The 23,699-nt window shown below is 41.6% G+C and overlaps 1 protein-coding gene across 3 annotated transcripts in view; it reads right to left on the bottom strand.

Annotated features, from left to right (window-relative positions):
* Nucleotides 1–5,119: 5,119 nt before the first annotated feature.
* Nucleotides 5,120–23,699, bottom strand: part of LOC143112415 (uncharacterized) — a 34,242-nt gene continuing 15,662 nt past the window's right edge. For 2 of the 3 annotated variants that reach the window (XM_076274685.1, XM_076274684.1), the window contains exons 2-6: nt 13,867–14,171; nt 13,344–13,431; nt 13,055–13,137; nt 12,587–12,829; nt 5,120–6,913 (exon numbers count right to left, since the gene is read on the bottom strand). In XM_076274685.1, the coding sequence (XP_076130800.1) occupies nt 6,851–6,913; nt 12,587–12,829; nt 13,055–13,137; nt 13,344–13,431; nt 13,867–14,171 (782 nt within the window). In that variant the 3' untranslated portion in view covers nt 5,120–6,850. The remainder of the gene's footprint in view (nt 6,914–12,586; nt 12,830–13,054; nt 13,138–13,343; nt 13,432–13,866; nt 14,172–23,699) is intronic. The other variant, XM_076274686.1, reaches the window with a different exon arrangement.

Genomic DNA, 23,699 nt, shown 5'->3' with positions numbered 1-23,699 from the left:
GTAATTTGCTCAATATAGGCCTATCAGAAATAATAGCTCCGATGTAACATAACTTGTATAGTGTACTTACTTAGTGGATGTCCATCTGGTCTCTCTGTTATGGATCGCCGCCTCCAATTTCTTTTCGGGACATGGAAAAAAGTTTCAACTACAGCCCTGTTTATCAATGAGGGGAAATCTTCAGACTCTACAAAACACTGCGTCTCTTGGGGGTCGCGACGCAACAGGTCCCACTCCATGCAACACAGGCACTCCTCTTCGGTGGCTATAGCTTCACAATGTCCGCAGGTAGCCTACAGTTTCTAGAAGTGCGAGGCTGTGTGCAGCATTGACTACAGGTAGCTCTCTCTCTCTCATAGCCCTTTCACGGAGCTCCGCAGCTCTTCGTTGGTAGGCTATATTCAGACGTCCAATAAGGGTTCATCCTCGATGTCTTCAAATTCGTTCAAATAGCCTGCCATCTCTTATGTCTCCTGTTGCGTTCAGTGCTTCTCTTTTGCACAGTCCTTTCTTTCAGCAACAACGTTTCACATGAGATTCACTTCACATCCCAGAGTTTCGTTTTCCCAAGGCGCCTGCCTGTATGTGAACCAGACGTGAACGGTAATGTGTTTCTTTTTAATAAACTGCCTGTACACTTACAAAGTTCTCAATGCTTCGGTTTACATGTAGAGACCCTCATTATGCTACTGTGTAAGTGTGGTGTTATTTTGAGCCTTGTTAGTGGTATAGAAATAGCGATTTCTTTCTACTGTACGTGTGCCCCGAAGGCTAGCGTTAAACGTTAATTAGCGGTTTGCAATAAAACTGGTCACATTCGACTAGCATGAAAATAAATCCCAGCGAACGGTCGAACTCGTACAAATGTGTTATTAACCCCTAGGTTCATTTTGCGCCGGAATTGTCCTTTAATCTCAGTACAGTATGACATCAGAGATTGTATTTGAATGTGTTTTAAATCCGTTCCGGAAGTAAGATTTTAGTTCATTTTTTTCATTGAGAACTATATTATAAGCCATAAAATTGTAACCATCTCAAAATAATCTCAATATATCTCCTGATAAAGCTATTGTGTATGCACATATAGACGCCAAAAGTTAGTGGGGCATCAACCTTGTTTTGAAAAAATGTGTTTTATTTGCGATTTAACAGAAATGTAGGCATACTACCCAAAATCCTAACGTGTAAAAGCCGGTAAAAGCAGAGCCTTTGATTGGTAGAGATCACCTTTGCCATGGCAATATTTAGCCTATGCCATAATTGTACATTCCAGTTGTACAAGGGGCTCTTCTTACTAGTAAGATGACGAAAAACTCCACCCTCCTCTCCTCCACCCTCCTACGTACTTCCTACGGTCATTTTTAATTTTCCTTCAGTACGTCGTCTGGGTTTGCGGTATAGTCGCGGGTTTTCCAATCTGTCCAATCATTGAACAAAGGGAGTGGCTGAGAAAGATGATGTTGAGGTCGTGCGCTAGATTCAGCGATGAGAGGGGAAGCTGACACTTGTGATAAACAGAAGTAGCAACTAGAAAAATGCAGAAATTTGTTAACATCAAATGTAGATCTACATTGTTTCCTGACTGTTGATGCTGTTTATTGTCAGTTTGTAAAGTTTAGGCGAAGTAGGAAGTAATGTTAGGAATCTCTGATCAATGTAATTGGTAAGGGACCAATGATTTCAAAGTTAGTGCCCGTCGTGATGCAGGTGTTGCAAATGTTTCCCAATCGAGACTTCCCAGACTCTAATTCCAGGCTTCACTCTTCTTTTTTGCTACTTAGCAAATTTGAATGTTCATATCAATTACGCAATGCCTCAGGGGTATGTTATGTTGTCTTGTTGTGTGTGGAATATTGTGTAATGTGTTGTTTATCCGTTGGTGTTGGTAAAAGTGGCTAGTGATGTTGTTGTTTTGCTAAAAACAAACACTGCCACATTGGGAGGCGTCCATTGGCCCTCTGACTCGTGTTGTGATGAACGTAAACGCAAACCAGAATGCATACAGCTCAGTCTCACAAGAAAGTTGCTTCATTTCACAAGTTACAGGTTGTCACAAGCCGTCACCACACACAATTGGATTGCACGATAACTCCCGCCAATGTTTAGGCTACTTGCTCGAACTGCTTGAACCAAGATGGAGGAAGAGGCAGAAAGTGGCTGTTTTTCTCACCTTTGAAAGTTGAATTTACTCAATGTAAAAGAAATTAGTCATCTTGTTGTGTATCTATCGTTAGGCTGGAACATTTTCTAAATGTATTTCACAATGACTGGTGGGAGTAGTGCCTTTACTCGGAAATTAAAATATGTACAGTACCTTATAGTAGAGCGGCTACAAGGCCAATTTGGCAAGAATCGTGCAAATTATGATACAAGCATGAAACTTGGTAGGTATGTGCTTATGACCAATACAATCAAATCTACCTGATTGGCCACTTGAAATGGCGGCCATTTTCCAAGATGGCCACCAAAAAAGACTCCAGAAATTGATTTATTGCATAGAATTGACCTAGCAAATTATGATACAAGCATGAAATTCGACATGTATGTGCTTAAGACCAATACAATCAAATCTACCTGATTGGCCACTTGAAATGGTGGCCATTTTCCAAGATGGCCGCCAAAAAAGACCCCAGAAATCGATTTATTGCATAGAATTGACCTAGCAAATTATGATACAAGCACGAAACTCAACATGTATGTGCTCAAGAGCAATACAATGAAATCTATCTGATTGGCCACTTGAAATGGTGGCCATTTTCCAAGATGGCTGCCAAAAAAGACCCTAAAAATTGATTTATTGCACAGAATTGTCAAAGCAAATTATGATGGACGCATGAAATTTGGCATGGATGTGATCAAGACCAATACAATCAAATCCACTTGATTAGCTACTTGAAATACTGGCCATTTTCCAAGATGGCGTCCAAAAAGACCCGAGAAATTTGCAAATTTCAAATGTGCAAATTGCAAATGTGGTGTAAATAATGTTCACTCTCCTTAAATATTTTTCCATAGATGATGAAGTGATACAGATATTAAAAATGTTCCACAATGACAAATAAGCCACTTATGACACACAAATAGCATGGTGATAACATGCTAATAATGCCAGTTCTTAATGTCAATGGAGGGCGTTGTGTGATGCCACCCCCAAACAAATAAAATGGTTATGACATGCTAATAATATAATGACACTAATATGCTAATAATGGCAATTCATGGTTTTTCGATGTTGCTGTTAAACAAAAGATGCGTGTACACCAGAAACAACCTCAGCTACCAAGTAGCCAAGGTCGTTGAAGAAGCTTTGTCATGAATTCGCTTTTTTCGCTCTGGACGTGACATTGACATGATTGATTTAGCTAATCACATAACGGCTCTGGCTTGTCAGCCTGGGACATTTGAAGATGAGAGCATTCCAATTGTTTTTTGCCGAACCGCTCATTACCATCATATTAGCTGACTTTTAATTGCTAAATCGCTCTGGTCGCCCAGATTGGTTCACTCCCGGCGAATTCACTTTGGTCGCTTTATTCGCCGACCCTCCATAGACAAATAATGACTTCCGTCTTTCCGGTCGCATAGGTTGCTTTTGGTTTTACATGCAAATAACAGCGTTAAAGGACAATTCCGGCGCAAAATGAACCTAGGGGTTAATAACACATTTGTACGAGTTCGACCGTTCGCTGGGATTTATTTTCATGCTAGTCGAATGTGACCAGTTTTATTGCAAACCGCTAATTAACGTTTAACGCTAGCCTTCGGGGCACACGTACAGTAGAAAGAAATCGCTATTTCTATACCACTAACAAGGCTCAAAATAACACCACACTTACACAGTAGCATAATGAGGGTCTCTACATGTAAACCGAAGCATTGAGAACTTTGTAAGTGTACAGGCAGTTTATTAAAAAGAAACACATTACCGTTCACGTCTGGTTCACATACAGGCAGGCGCCTTGGGAAAACGAAACTCTGGGATGTGAAGTGAATCTCATGTGAAACGTTGTTGCTGAAAGAAAGGACTGTGCAAAAGAGAAGCACTGAACGCAACAGGAGACATAAGAGATGGCAGGCTATTTGAACGAATTTGAAGACATCGAGGATGAACCCTTATTGGACGTCTGAATATAGCCTACCAACGAAGAGCTGCGGAGCTCCGTGAAAGGGCTATGAGAGAGAGAGAGCTACCTGTAGTCAATGCTGCACACAGCCTCGCACTTCTAGAAACTGTAGGCTACCTGCGGACATTGTGAAGCTATAGCCACCGAAGAGGAGTGCCTGTGTTGCATGGAGTGGGACCTGTTGCGTCGCGACCCCCAAGAGACGCAGTGTTTTGTAGAGTCTGAAGATTTCCCCTCATTGATAAACAGGGCTGTAGTTGAAACTTTTTTCCATGTCCCGAAAAGAAATTGGAGGCGGCGATCCATAACAGAGAGACCAGATGGACATCCACTAAGTAAGTACACTATACAAGTTATGTTACATCGGAGCTATTATTTCTGATAGGCCTATATTGAGCAAATTACGTTTGATTTTAGTTTACATCGCCTGCCTGTATGTGAACAACCAGACGTGAACGGTAATGTGTTTCTTTTTAATAAACTGCCTGTACACTTACAAAGTTCTCAATGCTTCGGATTACATGTAGAGACCCTCATTATGCTACTGTGTAAGTGTGGTGCTATTTTGAGCCTTGTTAGTGGTATAGAAATAGCGATTTCTTTCTACTGTACGTGTGCCCCGAAGGCTAGCGTTAAACGTTAATTAGCGGTTTGCAATAAAACTGGTCACATTCGACTAGCATGAAAATAAATCCCAGCGAACGGTCGAACTCGTACAAATGTGTTATTAACCCCTAGGTTCATTTTGCGCCGGAATTGTCCTTTAATAGCTTGGAGAAAACAGGAAACTGGACCACTATTCATTAACCAAGAAGCAAGACATCTTTCAAAATAGATTTGGCAATTTACAATTACTTCCTCAACGTGATATCTTCTGATATAAGTGACATCATCAATAACCTTTGTGTGTGACATCATTCCATAAATATATATATTTCCTTATTTACTGTAAATACTCCCTGAATAGTCTCACTTAATTTATCCAAACAAAATCCTCAAGTCAAGTCAACTTTATTTATATAGCGCATTTCATACACAGAGGTCATTCAATGTGCTTTACATAAACACAAGCACACAGGAATAGCTAATAAAAGCATAGAAGGGCAATAGTCAAAGAATAGTTTAACAAAGAAGAACAAGAAAAAAAACATAAAACACACAAGGTAATAGGATAAGCATAAAAGGGCAATAGTTTAAAAAGTAATAATTAAAACACAGAAAAAGGGCAATAGTTTAAAAGTGTAACTTATGGCCCCAACATTGCACATCATCTACTTAGGAGGGCACTGCTCCCACATACTCTGGCCCGTCATCGACTGCTTGACCTCTTTTGAAAGCTGAGACACAGTAGAATTCTCAGAAACTGAGACCAGTAGAATTCTCAGAAACAGTCAGTGTGACCATGTGACTGTACTGTCACTGTGACCTGTGACCATGTACTGGCAACGAGCTACAGAGGCTTGAATGTTGTTTTTTCTTTGAGCCGGTAACATACTGGAATCTCTGGAACTGCCCACATTTGGGCCCTGTAGGTCATTTGAAGTGGCCTTGAAACACAATTGAGGCCTGGAACCAGTTCTTGTGAAGCTGTAACTCAAAGTAGAGGACTATAGAGTAAAATATAAATCTAATTTATTTGTATTGGAATACAGTACCTATGCGTTTAGCTCGGTGTCATTTTTAGACAACTTGAATCTACTACTCTGACTGACTTTTCTTTGATTCTATGACAGTGACTGCCATGCAATCTAGATACAAACAAGAAACTGCAGAGGGTTAGCTTTCCTTTGACACCAAGATTATGCTTCTGCTCAAAGGGGTTCTTGTGTAGTAAAAGTTTTATTGTCAGTATGCATCAATAAGAATCAATAAGAATGTCGGTTCGAAGTGTTTGCATGACTTTTAAGGAGTGTTTAGTAGAGTTCTTACGGTAAAATGGCATATCACTGAAACTGTCTACTGGCTACAAGAATATCTGGGTCTCGTCTTCAAGGCTTGCTGTTGGCTTGAGTTATTGTCAATCAAAGCTGGGGTGCCTGATTGACAGCTTGTTTGCCCAATTCCCTGCAGTTGCTTTTGTATGAGCTGGATTACACATCTACTAAATTATGAATAAAACAACATGGATATTCCATTACTGAGTTCTTACTGGCATTTCAAGATAATTTATGACAGGTCGGGATATTACCATCCTTGTGTAACCTAGACTACAGAGGCACGGATTCACAAGGGGGTGGAGGGGGTCATATTAATCAAATACAGTAATGCACAACTTCATTTTTGTCAGAGAAAACTTAACATGGATCGATTCCTGAGACTCTCAGCTTTCAAACGGTGTATTTTATCGCTATTGTGCTTGATACTATGGTGCATAGAATTGATGTACAGTACGGGGGGAGGAGGGGGGCACTAACGAAACCGGTGCTGGTGGAGCTGACACTTAACTCATTAAAAAGTAATAATTAAAACACATAAAACATAGAGTATACAATGAGTAGTCAAGCACCCAGTGAAACAAAATAAAAACATATGCCGCCATTATCTAACTTTGTGAGGATAAAATGCATGTGCAAATAGAAAAGGTTTCCATAACATCAAAATAAGGTTTGAAATATAAATCAATAGTTAAAATAAAATCAAAATAAAAGTATAAATATAGCTAATAATTCCCTAAATAAAAAGTGAGGTGGGAATGCAACTCCTCGTGCAGCACAGGTGTTTAACCACTAGGTGGTGTGTTGTTGTGTAGTCATCTCTGCTTCCTCAGATCCAGCCAAGTGAGACAGACCCTGAAGGAGAAAACAGTAACAGAATCAAATTGAGGAATACTGTCAGGCAGATCTCAAACGCACACACACACACACACACACAGAGAGAGAGAGAGAGAGAGAATATCTGGAGCAGGGTGACATAGCTGATCACACGCACATATAGGGCTAGTCCACACATACCAAACCAATCTTTTTTCCCTCCGTCTTCCCTGGAACCGTATCAAGAATATTTGCATCCAAACGGATCCATCTCAACACGTTACTTCATATCTCAGGCCTATAGGTGGCACTGTTTTTGCTACAGAAACTGACCAAAGCTTGCGCGCTGTAGGCTATAAACAGACAGAATAGGCTAAGACGAAAATGGCTAGTGCAGGGAAAACCAGCATTGTTTGTGTGGACTGATAGTGAACTGTCAACTGTAGTCAACAGTAAAACTAATAAACTTTATTTTTACGGTTTGTGAAGGGTGCTGTCCCATCCTTTATTTGGCTGACGGAGGTGCAAATAATCTCCTTTACTTTCTTTGGTTGTAGGATAGTCAGCGATTCACATTAGTTTTGGCCATCACCGCAAGTGCATAGGTTACTAAACTCTAGGCCTACCCAAGTTCTAGGCTATTCCATCGCCACATTTATAATATTGCTATAATACGTTAGTATTATAGTTTGTTAGTAACAGTCAACACACATCCCCAACACACATCCCCAACATACTTACAGCACACTGCCCCCCCCCCCCCCCCAATACACAGCACAGTGTCTCATGAGGAAGCTTCTCCAACACACATATTGCACACTGCCCTCTCCCCACATACACAGCACACTATCCCATCTCCCCTGTCATCCCCCCAACACACACACCAAGACCCCTGGCAGTTGGGTTAGCCCCTTGAGACCTGGATCTGCCCAAGGTTTCTTTCTTGGTAAGGGAGTTTTTCCTTGCCCCTGTTGCTCTTGGGTGCTCCTTGTTGGTGCCCCCCCCCCCCCAATCCTCCCCCACCTTTCTTATGCAGCCCTTGCCACTTAATCTACTAAACCCCTCTTCTACTGCACTTTTTACCCCCCCCCCCTAAAATGCACAAATAGACTGACACCAGACATAATTTCACTGCATTTCTTACTTCCAGTAACTATATGCATGTGACAATAAACGTCCTTGTATCCTTGTCAATACTTTTGCCTGCATCAAATCGCACATTTGCATTATAGTGCGCATCTACCATAGGCTTAACATGAGTTCTAAGCGTCATCTGCTCATATCTGACTTGTTATGGCCGGCTCATTAGCCGCAAAATAGTATGGAGACGGACATCAGAGTTTATCAAGAATATAGTATTTATTTCATCAAATAAATATACATTCTAAAATCTAGGGGTTCCGTATAAAAGACCCACACACCCAAGAGCACCGCTCGCTCCCGGTGTGGTGAATAATATGCCAACCCCTGAAGGTCAACTCAGGAGCTTCTTATCCACACCTTCAGGTGTACACAATTATGCTGATTTTGCCCATGCACCACCCAAAGGCTGCTGCACCATCACTGCAGGGCCAGTGGGTGTGCAGAGGGGCGTAACACTTCCCCCCTTAAAAGGGTTCCTCTAGGAGCCCTAAAAAGACGCAATAAAGCCCCTCTTCTAAGATCTCTTCCAGTCTTCGGTCTGCCACACCTAGGAAAAAGATGGAGAAAGAGGGAGAGGGGAACAAAGAGAAACCCAAAGTGGGGGTGCTGCAGCCACAGGTCAAAAGGGTCACGTACACAAAGTTGCTAGAAGACTTTCCTAAGTCATGTAAGCAGACAGTTGACCAGCACCACACACCACACCACTCCTAAAATATCCAGCACAGAGACTATATCAGACACAAAGACCTGGATCTGTGAATTCAAATGTACTAAGCACAGCAGATAACCACTGTAAACTAAATGCTCTCACTCAGATAGTCCAGTGGACTTGCCCAACATTGATGCCACAACCCATGAACACATGAGGATCAAACACACAATTGCTACACATGAACACACAAATCAGTAACAAGTGACCCACAAAGTGGTGCACAACAGCCACAAACCAAAAGGATTACTCACAAAAGTTCACACATCAACCAAAAGTAGCAACTTAATCCCAACCAAAAGTGACCTGTTGTCACCACACACAAATGGTCACACACAGTGGTCTCATACTGTACCACAACTAGTTACTGCAATCTACAAGTTCAGTCAGAGACTTTCTAATGTGGAGACACAGCACTCAAAAAATACTCCATAGAAATGCATGGGGCTAGTTTGTCACGCCAATATGGCTGTTGTATACACATATCCCACCCCTTCCTCGGCAAACCGTCGACATGTGAATACATTGAGCCAATCATGTGGTGTGATGTGAATACATTGAGCCAATCATATGGTGTGTTGTGAAGACATCGTGCCAATCATGTGTTGTGATCTCGCCGCTGGAGCAAGATTGGTGTCGTGAAGCCTTGCGCACGCGCAGTTCGACCCAAAGACTGTGCCCGATGAGTGCCCATAAAACGTTGGTATATGGCCGCCGAGTGGAGGGACTTGCCTAAAAGGACTTTGGTTCAGTGTAGCACACCTGTGACCAATAACACCTTCAAAGCCACACCCACAACAACGATCACACCTAGGGCTCTATCTTCCGTCCCGGCGCAATTGACTTTGTATACTCGCGCGTTTGTCTTTCCTATTTTGCAGTCAGCGCATATTGGAATTTTCCCTCCACAGGTACATGCCTGTAAATTAGGGAATTCGATTGCGCCCATGGGGGCGGTTCAGCGAAAAGACGGGGCGTGTTCCGGCGCAAACGTTCACTGTTGATATTTTGCAGTTTCAGAAAACCATTCCGCCACAGACCAGGAACTCCCTGGTCTAAAGTCTGTGGCGAAAATGCAGATGCTATTTTAAGGGCGCATGCATGACCACAGGCCTGCATGAATGAATGCGTTGCACACCAATCTACAGACACCCCCTTGCACAGACGGAAACATTCAAAGCCTTGATAATATTTGTCCATTTCCCGGTTTTGTTCGTGCATTGGTGACCTAAATATTTAGTAGCCTATATAGTACAACATCTACATGCAATATCTTTACAACAACGCCTAATTATGACCTATTAATCTGGACAACTTTACAGCCCTATAAAGGCTAAAGTTACTTTTAATTTTGTTCCAATTTACCGTTGTGTAAGGTTTTAAGCACCATAATTTTGCCTACCTTGTTGTAGCCCATCTGAAATAACTCCAAGCTTTGCTATGTTCCCTCCATCCTTTCGTTATTTTCAAAAAACGTTTTATATCCATGATGGCCTTGAAGTCTTGAGTTAGTGAATTAGCTTAAATCAGCTTTTCATGTGCTGTTAACCAGCAACAGATAGTACAAGAAAGCAGCAAGTATGGTTACAATTTCTGTACAATTTCTGTAGTTGCTGCATCCATTCATTGTTATTCTCTCTCCTGCTCAAATAAATGTTGTGCGTGAATTAAGTTGATGATAACGTGTTTACAAACTCTGCTTTACAGAAAATATTGTAAATAGTCTACTGTCACGCAGTTAATGGGATACTGTGCAGAGTTGAAAGTTAGGTCAACTTAAACGAAGCCCTTGCTTGGCCGCCTGTGCTGCGCAACGCACACTTAGCTCCTCTCATCTATACAATGTAGTTCCCATTTCTGTAAACCATACATAATTTCAAAGAAAAATATTACCACTCGAGGGAAATCAGTGTGGTGTCCATGTGAAAAAATAGGCATAAATCTAGCGTAGCCTACACATTTTCACGAATCACTGATGTGTTGATGACATAAATTAGGAAATGTTAGAGGACTTAAGGCGACGTGATGCTGAACTGCATGCCGATACCATTTAACCCTAATGCCCCAGCGGCAGCACGGGAGAGAAGAGATTAACTGACAGAAGATATGCATTGTCTATAGAGAGGTAATGTTAGATTACATTGTACATTGCAAATATATCACCATGCATTCATAACCTCGTGATTCAGTGAGAATGATCCGAAAAACATCGGAAAGTATGTCTTTGTGACAATTCTGTATTACATTTGGTCAAGATGAAAAATCAATAGCTAACTGTTCCCAACTGAACAGTGATTATAGCGCTGTGAACTCCTGGCTGCGCCTGGCAAATACGGCACCATAATAGCAATCAGCTATGGAACAAGCGTGCCTGTTGTTAAAGGGAATGTGAGATGACGCTCTGATTGGTTTATTGCACATTACACCCAAACCACACCCATGATTAATGTAGCTACTTCAGACAACCCCATTTTAGATTTGCGTCAGGCGCAACAGTCAAATATCCCGCCGGTAAAATAGCATCAGCGCCCGAGATCCGCCCACAAAGTGAATTGCGTTTTGTGCAAAGACACTTCCGTTTTAGACCATTAAAATAGGGCCCCTAGTGTGGCTCACTACCACACAAACAAAGTTGCTGCCTTCACCTAGCTAGCAACATCCACAAGTGATCTACAAAAGTGGGCTGACCACCACAAAACTAAAGGTCACATCACAAAAGACAATAAACTCACCTCATGGTCATTCATAATCTAGGCATCCATAAATGCCGATATACATGCACTCAGTGGGCATGTCCACACACACCTGCAGTGCGAACACATCGCACTGGACCTGCAATGATCAGGCAATTTGAACTAATGATCTCTAACGAGTTTACCACAAGCCAACCAAACAACTGCTACTGATCATTTATGATAACATGCAAGTACACACATAAATCAAAAATTCAAGACAAAAAGGGTGGGGAGTAGGTATGTTTGTCAAAAAGCAGTGTGGTACATTAACACGGAAAGCAATTCCTGGACCTACCAAATTAACTAGAGACTAGACTAACCTCACTATATCTTCTGAGGCATACTGGGCTCGAGGCTAACGCTAAACTCAGTACACCACAGTAAACCAAGCACAGCCTACTGCAGCAATCTGAAGCGTGCCCCCTCCCCAGGGTAGCCTCCATGCAGACTATTCTGTCCAGGAAGTGCAAAAACTGACTTTAATGAACAAACACTAAACAACCATACTCACCAAAACTACATGAAAAACCTCACCCCAAAACTCTGGTCCAGTCTCCATAATAAAAAGTTCAAAATGTCCCGGTCGAGCCCCCAATTATGTTACGGCCGGCTCATTAGCCGCAACATAGTATGGAGACGGACATCAGAGTTCATCAAAAATATAGTATTTATTTCAACAAATGAATATACATTCTAAAATCTAGGGGTTCCGTATAAAAGACCCACACAACCAAGAGTACCACTCGCTCCCAGTGTGGTGAATAATATGCCAACCCCTGAAGGTCAACTCAGGAGCTTCTCAACCACACCTTCAGGTGTACACAATTATGCTGATTTTGCCCATGCACCACCCAAAGGTTGCTGCACTGTCACTGCAGGGCCAGTGGGTGTGCAGAGGGGGGTAACAGACTTCACTAGACGATGAATGCATTTATTTATGTTGTAAGACATGTAAAATAAATGAATGACACCGGCACTCGCGTCACTGACAGTAGCTAGAATGCATTAAGAAAACACAGGGAAAACACTGTTCAGTCCACCAAGTCATGATAAGCTATTGGTGCTCTATATGACCAGGCTCTGGATGCCGTAGCTGATCATGCACACAAACACACACACACACACCTCTACAGCTCTGATTTTGCACGGGGTGGCATATAGCTGGTCATTCTTCTCTTGATGTTCTCCCTTGATGTTCTCCTCTGCACTCTTGACGTTCACCTCTGTAACCTTGATGTTCTCCTCTGCACCCTTGATGTTCTCCTCTGCACCCTTGATGTGTTCATCTCCCGCGTCATCAGGACCTTTTGGGACGCTCCCTTGGTGCACTGATACGGTGACGTAGTCCTGGAGCTGGACTCTGCGCTTCTAGGAGAGGAATCAGGACACAGGATTGGATAACTTTTACTGTACTGTATAGACACCTTGAATCAAAACACAGGATTTGGTGATTGTGACTTATGTGTTGTATGTGTTGAGTTGAGATATCCCATAACATACAAAAGAAGGTTCTAGTGCCCCCCCTGGTGGCCTTGTAGAGGCTTGCGCTGAGACCTTGTGGAACTCAGAGGATGGAGTGCAACTCAGACTTACCTTACAAACAATCACAGTTGTCACGACAACCACCAACACTAGAGCACACACACCTCCAATGTACATGATCTGTGGAGGAAAGCCTGGGAGTAAACACACAAACACACACACACATGTTTTTTGACAATTGCACTGGTATTATGATATAAAACTCTATACATCTATACAAGTCAACTAACAAACTACAGATCAGATAGCTGCTCAGGCCTTATACACACAGAACCGAACTACTGATATCCACAACACACACACACACACACACACACTCCTTTCAGACCCCGTCCCTTACCTGACAACGTGATGTTTTGGTCTTCCTCTCCAGTTCCTTCACTCAGATGCACTTCTGCCTGCAGCACTCCATCAGGGAACACGTTCAGCTGTTTGGGATTGAAGTCAGAAAAGCTGAAATAAACCCACTGGCCACCTGCTCACACCTCCACCACTCCCTCCATCCCTCTTTCTCTCCCTCTCTCCCTCCCAGTATACATCCCTCTCTCCACTAACCCTATCTCTCCCCATTTCCTCCCTTCAATTTCCCTCTTTATCTCTCAATCCAGTGCCCCTCTCTATCCCTCCCTCTCTTCCAATACTCCTCTCCCTCCCTCCCTCTCCTCCTCCAATGCCCCTCTCTATCCCTCCCCCTCCTCCTCTAATACCCCTCTCTATCCCTCCTCTCCCCCCTAAGCCCTCTCTATCCCTCCCTCTCCTCCTCTAATACCCCTCTCTATCCCTCCCTCTCCTCCTCTAATACCCCTCTCTATCCCTCGCTCCCTCTCTGCCCCTTCCTCACCCCTGGTTCTCTCTCTACCCACCTTGCAGCAATACAACCCAAAGTCCTCCATGCTCACGTTCCTCAGGGTGAAGCTGCTGGCTGTCGTCATGGTGACACGTCCCTGGTGGGTGTCGCTGAGTGACAGATTTGACCCCAAGGTCATGAAGACGAGGACCTTACTGGGCGCCGCCCCTCGGTCACACCGGGTCCACTCCACTATGTTGATGTGGGAGCTGTTATGATCACGAACCTTACAGTGGAACGTCACGCTGTCTCCAGCCCTGGCTGTCAGGTTGCCCCCGGTTACCACCTTGGTAGGAGACTGACCACCTCGGACCTCGGAGCCTAGGACGGACGCGAATTACACATTACACAAGTTAATTTTCCCGTTGGTGTAATAATAATTAAATATGAAATATAAAGTAAGCTAGTATAGTGTAATAATAATTACAAGTTAGACATAGATCAGTTAGTATCTGATTGGTGTAAAAAGAATTAAGCATATTCAAAATAAATACAAATTAATTAACTGGTATTGTGGTGTAATTGTTAAAAGGCAGAGTCCTCTAGCCCAGTGGTTCTCAAACTGTGGTACGGGTACTCGTGGACTCCTAGTGGTACTCCAGGAGTCTCCAAGATTTTTTGTTATAAAGATGACATAATCACTTCGAATTATATCAATATATATATATATATATATATATATATATATATATATATAATTAAAAATCCTTTACCACACAATCACTGAAGTTAAATTTGAAAAAAGTAGGCCTATATTCGTTTTTATATCAGCCAATAGGAGACAATAGGCCTACTAGTCTAGTTTAACTATGGAGCATTAGCAAATGGTTGGCAAGCAAAAGATGGCAAGCAAAAGAAAAGGAAGCAAACATGATGGATCAAAAAACATCCAAGCAGGGGGGTGTTGTGCAGGCTACAGCGCCCGTACCATGAACGGGTCCGAGTGCCCACGGGGACCCAGGTTCCAGTCCGACCTGCGGTCATGTCCCCCCCCCCCCATCTCTCTCTCCCACTTACTTCCTGTCTGTCTTCACTGTCCTGTCCGAATAAAGGCAAAAAGCCCCAAAAAATATACTTAAAAAAAAAAAACATCCATGCAATCATGGCTCCAAACGGGAAGTATTAGAAAGAGAAGTGTGGTGAATATGTTCGAGCAGAAACGGAAGCTGTGGTGACAATGGGCCCAGCACATGTGACTAGTGAACCCATGCAAGTGGGACCCATGCAAACTTTGCCAATGCAGTAAGAAACACGCTCGGTAGACAGCCAGCTGAGCTCTGCCCAACAGCAGTCTCACTTCCCAGTTCAAGACAAGTTCTGGTTTTAATGCAATGCAACAATTTCCTGTCATTCAACCCTACCATGAGCACTGGGCCTGAATTAAACAAGATAAGTATTAAAAGGTTATTAATAGGGTTGCGCTGCAGTCATTTCACAAGTTTTATGTCCAATAAGAAAGGAATATAGTCCTGATGATTTAAAATGTTTTTTTATGACTGCTTATCACCCGGAGAGAAGAAATACTCTTTTCTAATTGGCTGGCAGGGTGGCTTTTAATTCACAGTCCCGCCCCTCCTCCGAGAGAGCTTAGTATCTTATTTCTCCCATTGACGTTTTGGAAAAATCCATATCTAAAGAGTTTTAGAGCATGTCTTAGGCTAGCTAATCAGCTACGGCGTAACTCATAAGCATACAAAATATAATTTCGAGTGAAAAAACGAAGAGAAAGTCCAAAAAAGTCCAAAAGTCAAAGGTACAAGACTGTGTACATATTTTCATTTCCGAGCGAAGGAACTACTCATCCCATAAACCACCGCGCCTCACTGAAAAATATATAAGCAGCACGAACCAGCGCCAAATCATTTCCGACCTGCAACAGCACGCGAACCCTTTCCTCCAAACAATGATTTTTATATAGTTAATAGCAGTTATTTCAGGAGTAATCGTGTAAATAATAGTGTTTTGGTATTGAATGTTATATTTACCATCGTGTATTTTATATCGTGTGTGTGAAAGCGGTTAATGTTAACGTTAACAACATTGTGCAGTGCTTCTTATCTGACTGCCATCCTGATGCATGGACCGGTGCATGGTCTGCTTTTGGACCACCATATTCAGTTTATTAACTTGCTGTGAATTATTACACAAAATGTTCATTAAATGTACGAAGAAGTATTTCTAGGTTAATGATTGATGATATGGCTCGTACAGTATGAAGGCTACAGTAGCCTAGCTAATGTTAACCCGATTTAAAGTGGTTTTCACCCCTTTGTACACTCTTGATTTCGTCCTTGAAACTGAAATATTGACGGGGGCATGGACGGTTTGCTAACCATTTTACTGCAGTGTCTACCCGGTGGTAGCATCCAGCTTTGCTATCAGCTAGCTAGCTAGTTCAAAGGTTTAAGTTCTTAATGGGGATATACAGGGCTTTTTATGCCTCGACTAAGTTGATGTTTCATATAAACAACAATTCATGTTCATAGAAACAACAAGGTCACTAAAACATAATATATTTCATACCTGTGTTGCAGCATGTAGGCTAATGTTAGCAGCATTATAATGACATTCTAATGTCTGAAAGGCTAATGATATCAGCTACCTGTCGGCTAACTGAAAAGTTAAGTGTTCAAACTAGCATTTCCAGTGTTCTATTTGATGGTGTATTGGCCCTGACTAAGTTCGTGTGATATATAAACCACAATCCTTGTTGATACAAGTACCAATGTTCGTCTAGAAAGTTTTTATTCACATTAAGATTTTCGCCATAGGCAGTAAAAGACTCCGCCATCTTTGTGAATAATTTTGGCTGATAAAGTTTCAAACTATGACCTTAACGGCCTTTCCACCAATCAGAGGCATCACTGTGGGATTGTGGGATTGTTCAGGATTGTGGGTAATGAAGTACTTATCCAAGACATCGCGAATAAAATACATTTATCTCTTCAATTTCAAAATCAATTTCTCCATTGACAAATCGGGTATAAGCGATAAAAACTTAACTGCACATGGTAGACTCAAAACCAGCTACGGCTGTACTAAGCGATTGTGTATGCTCATATAGACGCCAAAAGGGCACTAGACGGGGCACTAACCTTGTTTTGAGATAAATGTCTTTTATTCGCGATGTCTTGGATAAGTACTTCATTACCCACAATCCTGAACAATCCCACAATCCCACAGTGATGCCTCTGATTGGTGGAAAGGCCGTTAAGGTCATAGTTTGAAACTTAATCAGCGAAAATTATTGACAAAGATGGCGGAGTCTTTTACTGCCTATGGCGAAATTCTTAATGTGAATAAAAACTTTCTAGACGAACATTGGTACTTGTATCAACAAGGATTGTGGTTTATATATCACACAAACTTAGTCAGGGCCAATACACCATCAAATAGAACACTGGAAATGCTAGTTTGAACACTTAACTTTTCAGTTAGCCGACAGGCTAATCATTAGCCTTTCAGACATTAGAATGTCATTATAATGCTGCTAACATTAGCCTACATGCTGCAACACAGGTATGAAATATATTATGTTTTAGTGACCTTGTTGTTTCTATGAATATGAATTGTTGATTATATGAAACATCAACTTAGTCGAGGCATAAAAAGCCCTGTATATCCCCATTAAGTACTTAAAACTTTGAACTAGCTAGCTAGCTGATAGCACAGGCTGGATGCTACCACCGGCTACACACTGCAGTAAAATGGTTAGCAAACCGTCCATGCCCCCATGAATATTTCACTGTTTCAAGGACGAAATCAAGAGTGTCCAAAGGGGTGAAAACCACTTTAAATCGGGTCACATTATTGACTGTTGTGTGTCGAGGGTCAGCTTGTGGGTTTTATGAGGGACAAGACCTATCAAACCTACGAAGTTGTGTGGTGAGTTTTGCAGGGAGGTTGGTAATTCTAGTTAACATTAGCTAGGCTACTGTAGCCTTCATACTGTACGAGCCATATCATCAATCATTAACCAAGAAATACTTCTTCGTACATTTAATGAACATTTTGTGTAATAATTCACAGCAAGTTAATAAACTGAATATGGTGGTCCAAGAGCAGACCATGCACCGGTCCATGCATCAGGATGGCAGTCAGATATGAAGCACTGCACAATGTTGCTAACGTTAACGTTAACCGGTTTCACACACACAATATAAAATACACGATGGTAAATATAACATTCAATACCAAAACACTATTATTTACACGATTACTCCTGAAATAACTGCTATTAAGGGACCGTTCGTTATTTATAAACGGGGTCACCGGAGGAAAATAGGGGAGGGTCATGTCTTTTTATTCTTTGTTGAGGGGAGGGTCACCTAACTTTTTTTTGTCTAGGAGGGAGGGTCACCCATCTTTTGTATTAATGAAAACAGCAAAAAATCAAAGTGGCTTGTTTGATTGTTGATTTCTGTCGCCATATAACGTTCTCTTTCGTTCCATAGCTCTGTCAACATAGAACAATGAAAATGAGGGAGATTTCCCGGGTTTCTCACGCAAAATACGGAAAATGTCAACATTCGTCCCCATTAACGTTGGAAGGGTTGGAGCAACAAAGTAGCCTACTTTATTCACGCCTAACAGCCTATATCCATTTGGTCAACTTTATCCAGCCCTAAAAAAGCTAAATTTAACTTTGGTTTACTTTTAGTTTACCGTGTAGCCTAACTTTAAACAGTGTGCATGCTTAACACAAAGCATACTTGTGCTTCATTCATCCACACATCCAGCTCCTAACGTTTTGACAAGCATTTCTACCAATTGACCTTGTTCCTGCCCATCTCTAGCTTTGCTGTCTCCATCCTTTCTGTTTTTGTTGTTTGCAAAAAAATATATAGTATTTATTGGTAACCAGCAACAAGTGCAATTTCTTAATCGCTGTCATTCTCTCTCCTGCCAACAAAAATGTGTTAGGCCTACGTTCCAAGTAGCAGTGCGTAATTCTGCTTCATAAAGTTGAACAAATACATTTGGTCATATAAATAGCCAGTTTATGGTCTACAGTGTAGTTGGTAAGTTATGGTAGGCCAACTTGGAGTGAATATACAGGGGGAATTCTTTGTCTAGCTGAGTAGCCTGGCAGGTGCGCACGTAGGCATAGCCTACGGCCGAACACCGCAAGCGCTAATGAATCTTGCTCTCACGACAACCACGCCGTTAACTTAAATAGGCCTAGGTTAACATCACTCTGAGTTCGCATTCAAGCAAGCAAAACGATGATTTGAATACATCTGTTTCACTGGAAGGGCAAGGGGTAACAACAGGACAACACAGACAGGCCAGAATGCAGGACTAATGTTATGAGTATTACAGTAAAAGGGATATTCTACGGGAAAATATTAAAACGGCAAGACAGCAGGGAACGTTAAAATGATAAACCCGGAAAAAGTTGGCATGTTAGATATTTTTCGGTCCCTGTGATTATTTGTGAAATTGTGCAAACGGCCTTTTCAAGTCATTTGAGAAGGAAGGAGTGTAGCAATAATAACAAAATAATGTGTTATTACCCAGTGTGCTTTGTTGAATGGTCTCAATGCTTTATTATTTTATTTCATGTGAATACTTACTAGAGGAGTAACTTTTCAAGTAGGCTAATGCAGTTGCAGGAAGTGTGCATTTAGTTTCCATGCTTATTGTGTTTTCACAACAAAGTTAGGGAGTAAATCTACTGAAATGGCCACCATCTTGGTGAAGTGTGATGTGTAAGATCAGAAAGCAGAGGTTGATTTTAGGACGGTAGCATATGTCGATGTGTTATCATAGCGCGTAAGAGCGTGGGCGGAAGACATCGACAAATGACAGGGGAGGGTCATGTCATTTTTGAAAATGCTGCTGGAGGGTCGTTGAAAATTATATTGCAGGCAGGGGAGGGTCATGCAACTTTTTATCGAAGCACTCAAAATCCCTCCGGTGATCCCGTTTATAAATAACGAACGGTCCCTAACTATATAAAAATCATTGTTTGGAGGAAAGGGTTCGCGTGCTGTCGCCGGTTGGAAACATGGTTGTAAATGATTTCGCGCTGGTTCGTGCTGCTTATATATTTTTCAGTGAGGCGCGGTGGTTTATGGGATGAGTAGTTCATTCGCTCGGAAATAAAAATATGTACACAGTCTTGTACCTTTGACTTTTTTTGGACTTTCTCTTCGTTTTTTCACTCGAAATGATATGTTGTATGCTTATGAGTTACGCCGTAGCTGATTAGCCTAAGATATGCTCTAAAACTCTTTAGATACGGATTTTTCCAAAACGTCAATGGGAGAAATGAATGGGAAATTTACTTCCGGAAACTAAGCTCTCTCGGAGGAGGGGCGGGACTGTGATGCTCTATAACGGGACACCTATGAAGTAGATCTGGTAAAAAAAAGTTTTATCGCCGTTCCATATCAATGCTTATGAATGGTAACTATAACAACGATAGTAGGATGACGGTTGAGCCTGGAGGCAGGCTTTGCAACAATGGAATCAACTGTAAACGAGCTAACTGTTCATGATATCGCTGTTATAGGGCCAAAGAAAGTTGTACAGCTGAACTAGTGAGCTTCTTTTTAAACGGAACCGCGTGTTTCCTTTGCTTTACAGTGGCAACCGGGTGATAAGCGAGAGGCGTGTCCAGTTATACGGATTTAAAGGACTCGGGCGGTGTGCTGCGCGTCGGGGAGTTCTTTGCCCCTCGCCCTCGTCCATTAATTCCGTATAACAGGACACCTCGGCGGCCGTTATCCCTTACTTACACGCTGTATGTACAATAACTTGCAAAAAAGAAAAGGATATAGTCCTGTTGATGTCTAACTTTTCCTAAAAATGTTTGCATTTCCATTTCAAATAATTTTCATGAATGCATACAAATAAGGTAAAGAAAGTATTTCATCCCACTATTCATAGAGTGCCTCAGCAGCTTAGAATGCATAGTGTGTTGATGTTTGGATTGAAATGTGCTTTTTGATGCCATTTCCTTTGCTTATTCTCCTGACTAGCAGCAGTTTAATTTTGTCCTCTTTTTTGTAAACTCCCACAGCATGCATACTACTGAGCTGATTCCTTTAGTTCTCTACAAAGGACATGTAGGACTTTTAATTGGTACCAAATGTATGGGGGTGGGGTTTTGGGAACTTCCTCTTTCTCTTCCTGGAGGCCTCTTCCTTATTTCCTGGTTAAAGTCATCTCACATAGACGCCAGTGTTTCCCATACATTGACTTATTTGTGGCGGCCCACCACAATATCAACATTGACCACCACACAATGATTTTCCAGGTTGTACTAAATTGTGCTTAAATCTGGTTAGCATCATAACCACGCTACGCTAATTTGTTAAAAACTGTTGCATTCAAGTTAATTCTGCAAACCAACCACCACAAATGGAATTTAGTTCTCTGGGAAACACTGGACGCCCACATAGACATGACACAAGTCCTACTGAGATCGATGGTCATAACTTGGCCACACACTTTCAGTTGCTATTTGCTGGAGCAATTTTTTTTTTCTAAAGTGAAAACCTGATTTATCTGTTCAGATGAAAACAGCTCATTGGCTTTGATGGCTAACTCACAGCAGGCCGAGAGCAAGCGGTTCATCAGTAACAGGCTTGGCCGTTACTGTTCATCAGTTCAACAGGCTTGGTAGCTGCTGTTCATCAGCAGGTTTACATTAGCATTAGGCCAGCTGCAGACTGCAAGTGTGGGGTGAGCGTGGCATGTCTGTTGTATGTCTGTTGCGTGGCGGCTCAAGCTCACGCAGGTAGTGTGCAACCTCTAACGAGAGGGAGTTAAGTCATTTAGAGACGAATGACCGCGTCACAGGAAGTGCATCATAACAAAGGGACGCCAGACCCTCTTGTAACAGCTGTACTCAGTGATACAGCAGACTTGTAAAAGTGGTTAGAAAATAAGGCAGAAAAACTACAAGTTTCCTCATGCTGCTTCCTTATGTTGGAATGTGCAAAAATGTACAAACAATCAAGAGGATGCCTTCTTGTATGTGATTTCTGCAACAGTGATACTGCAAACGTGTTGATAGCCTATTGTTGATTTATATGCTGTAGCCTAGTGTAAAGCATGTCACACAGTAGCCTAGCCTACAAAAAACACTTAATTGATGTGATGTGATATAATGATAACTTGTATGCCTACAATGGTTTATTAAACATCATAGTCATTTATTTAGTCAGTCATCATGTTCATGTTAATGAATAGGAAGGACACCTGAACGATAGCCATAAACCAAAATTTCGCCCAATATCTGCCGTGATTCCCTATGCGTGAGTCACAAGCTCCTTCCAGCTGACTCTGGCAGATCTCGTGGACAGTCAGTCGCGATCGATTATTTAATAAATAAAAGTGAATTACGAATAATAATAAAAAGCTTCTACCTAATGTGACTATTTTTTCCATGAACTGTAAAAGAAAACACGTTTTTCCCAGCTGTATTCTCTATAAAGAGTAAAGTAAATTATGTACTTATTTCCGGAATTGACGTCACTTCCTGGACTCGTCTGAGGCTGGTCTAATGGGTCTGAGGTCTCTCAATGACTTAACCCCTACTGCCTTTAACCTGTTAAGATAGGAGTTGAAATGAAAACAGACACGCAACGCAGCTGACACGCTCACGCCACGCCGGCCTTAGGGCTGATTCAGACCGGGTGCGTGGCATGGACGTGCCGTGTCAGTTGCGTGGCGTTATCTATGTCTTTGCACACCAGAAACGTGTCTGACACTGCGCTGCCGCGGCTTCGCTGCCTATTACATTTTTTTACGATTGTTTACACACTAAAATAAAAACTTCCACACAATTTGCAAAATTCTACTCCAAGGAGCAAAACACCTCCACAGATTTTCACAGCATTACACACAATGTCTGCTTCACCCTTTTTGCAAAACATTACACACAGTGATTTGTAAAACTCTACACACATTTTCACACCTTATACACAGATAAGGATTGTGAGGTTACTTCCTTGTCATTACAAAGCCCCGGATTGCCAATGACCACACTATTGAACAAACTGGATAAGCACATCCACCAGGTGTGGAAAAACACATGTGCTAATTTGAAAACGCAGCACTCAGGTGTACTATAAAAGGCAGCAGCTTTTACAGTAGTTTTTCTTCAGAGTCAAAGTGTATGTACTTCACATTTTATTTGTCTACAGATTTTATTTGTTTCTTTGATTTCATTGTTGGTTGATTACTGTAACTGATTATGGTAAGAAATAAAGTATTGAAATAAATACTTGAAATATTCAGTCTGCAGCATCAGTGTTGTGCAGTGCTTGGTAAGTTTATAGGCCTATTTGTGTACATTCTCCCTATATCTCAAACTAATCATGAAGAATGTTGTGGGTTTGTCACTAATTTTTTTGTCATCTAAATTATATAAATTATTATATAAAACTGGCCAAAAATCTAGCACATGCTATTTCCTAACATTAGTTTTTTTACAAATGTGTTTTTTATTTATCACAGCAGTGTGAAACTGGCTGCAATTGTGTCTGATCATTGAGGACTGTGTTGGTTAAATGAAAACTAATAGCATTTTCACAAATATGTGTATATGTTTTGACTGAAGTGTGTCATTTTGCAAACAATCTAGGAATTATGCAAATTGAGGTTGGTGTTTGGATAATTGTGATTATATTTTGAAAAAAGAACCCATTTTTTAAAAATTGTGTGTAAACAACAAAAAAAAATCTGTAAAACATCTCTCTTCTTCACTGTTTTAAATTGGAAACACGTCCAACACGCTTGCGTGTCGTGTGAAAAATTGGCGTTAGTCCTATTTCTAGCATGAACGCGTTTTCAGCTTGGCTCGAGCTGTGCCTGAGACGTGCGTGTCACGCAGGC

Source organism: Alosa pseudoharengus, unplaced genomic scaffold (genome assembly GCF_046254945.1).
Source record: "Alosa pseudoharengus isolate Yale_2024_CS ecotype anadromous, Long Island Sound unplaced genomic scaffold, YU_APseudo_1.1 YU_APseudo_1.1_scf_8, whole genome shotgun sequence".
Classification (NCBI taxonomy): domain Eukaryota; kingdom Metazoa; phylum Chordata; class Actinopteri; order Clupeiformes; family Clupeidae; genus Alosa; species Alosa pseudoharengus.
The sequence above is the reverse complement of the archived record's forward strand: the minus strand, read 5'-3'. Positions and strand labels throughout refer to the sequence as shown.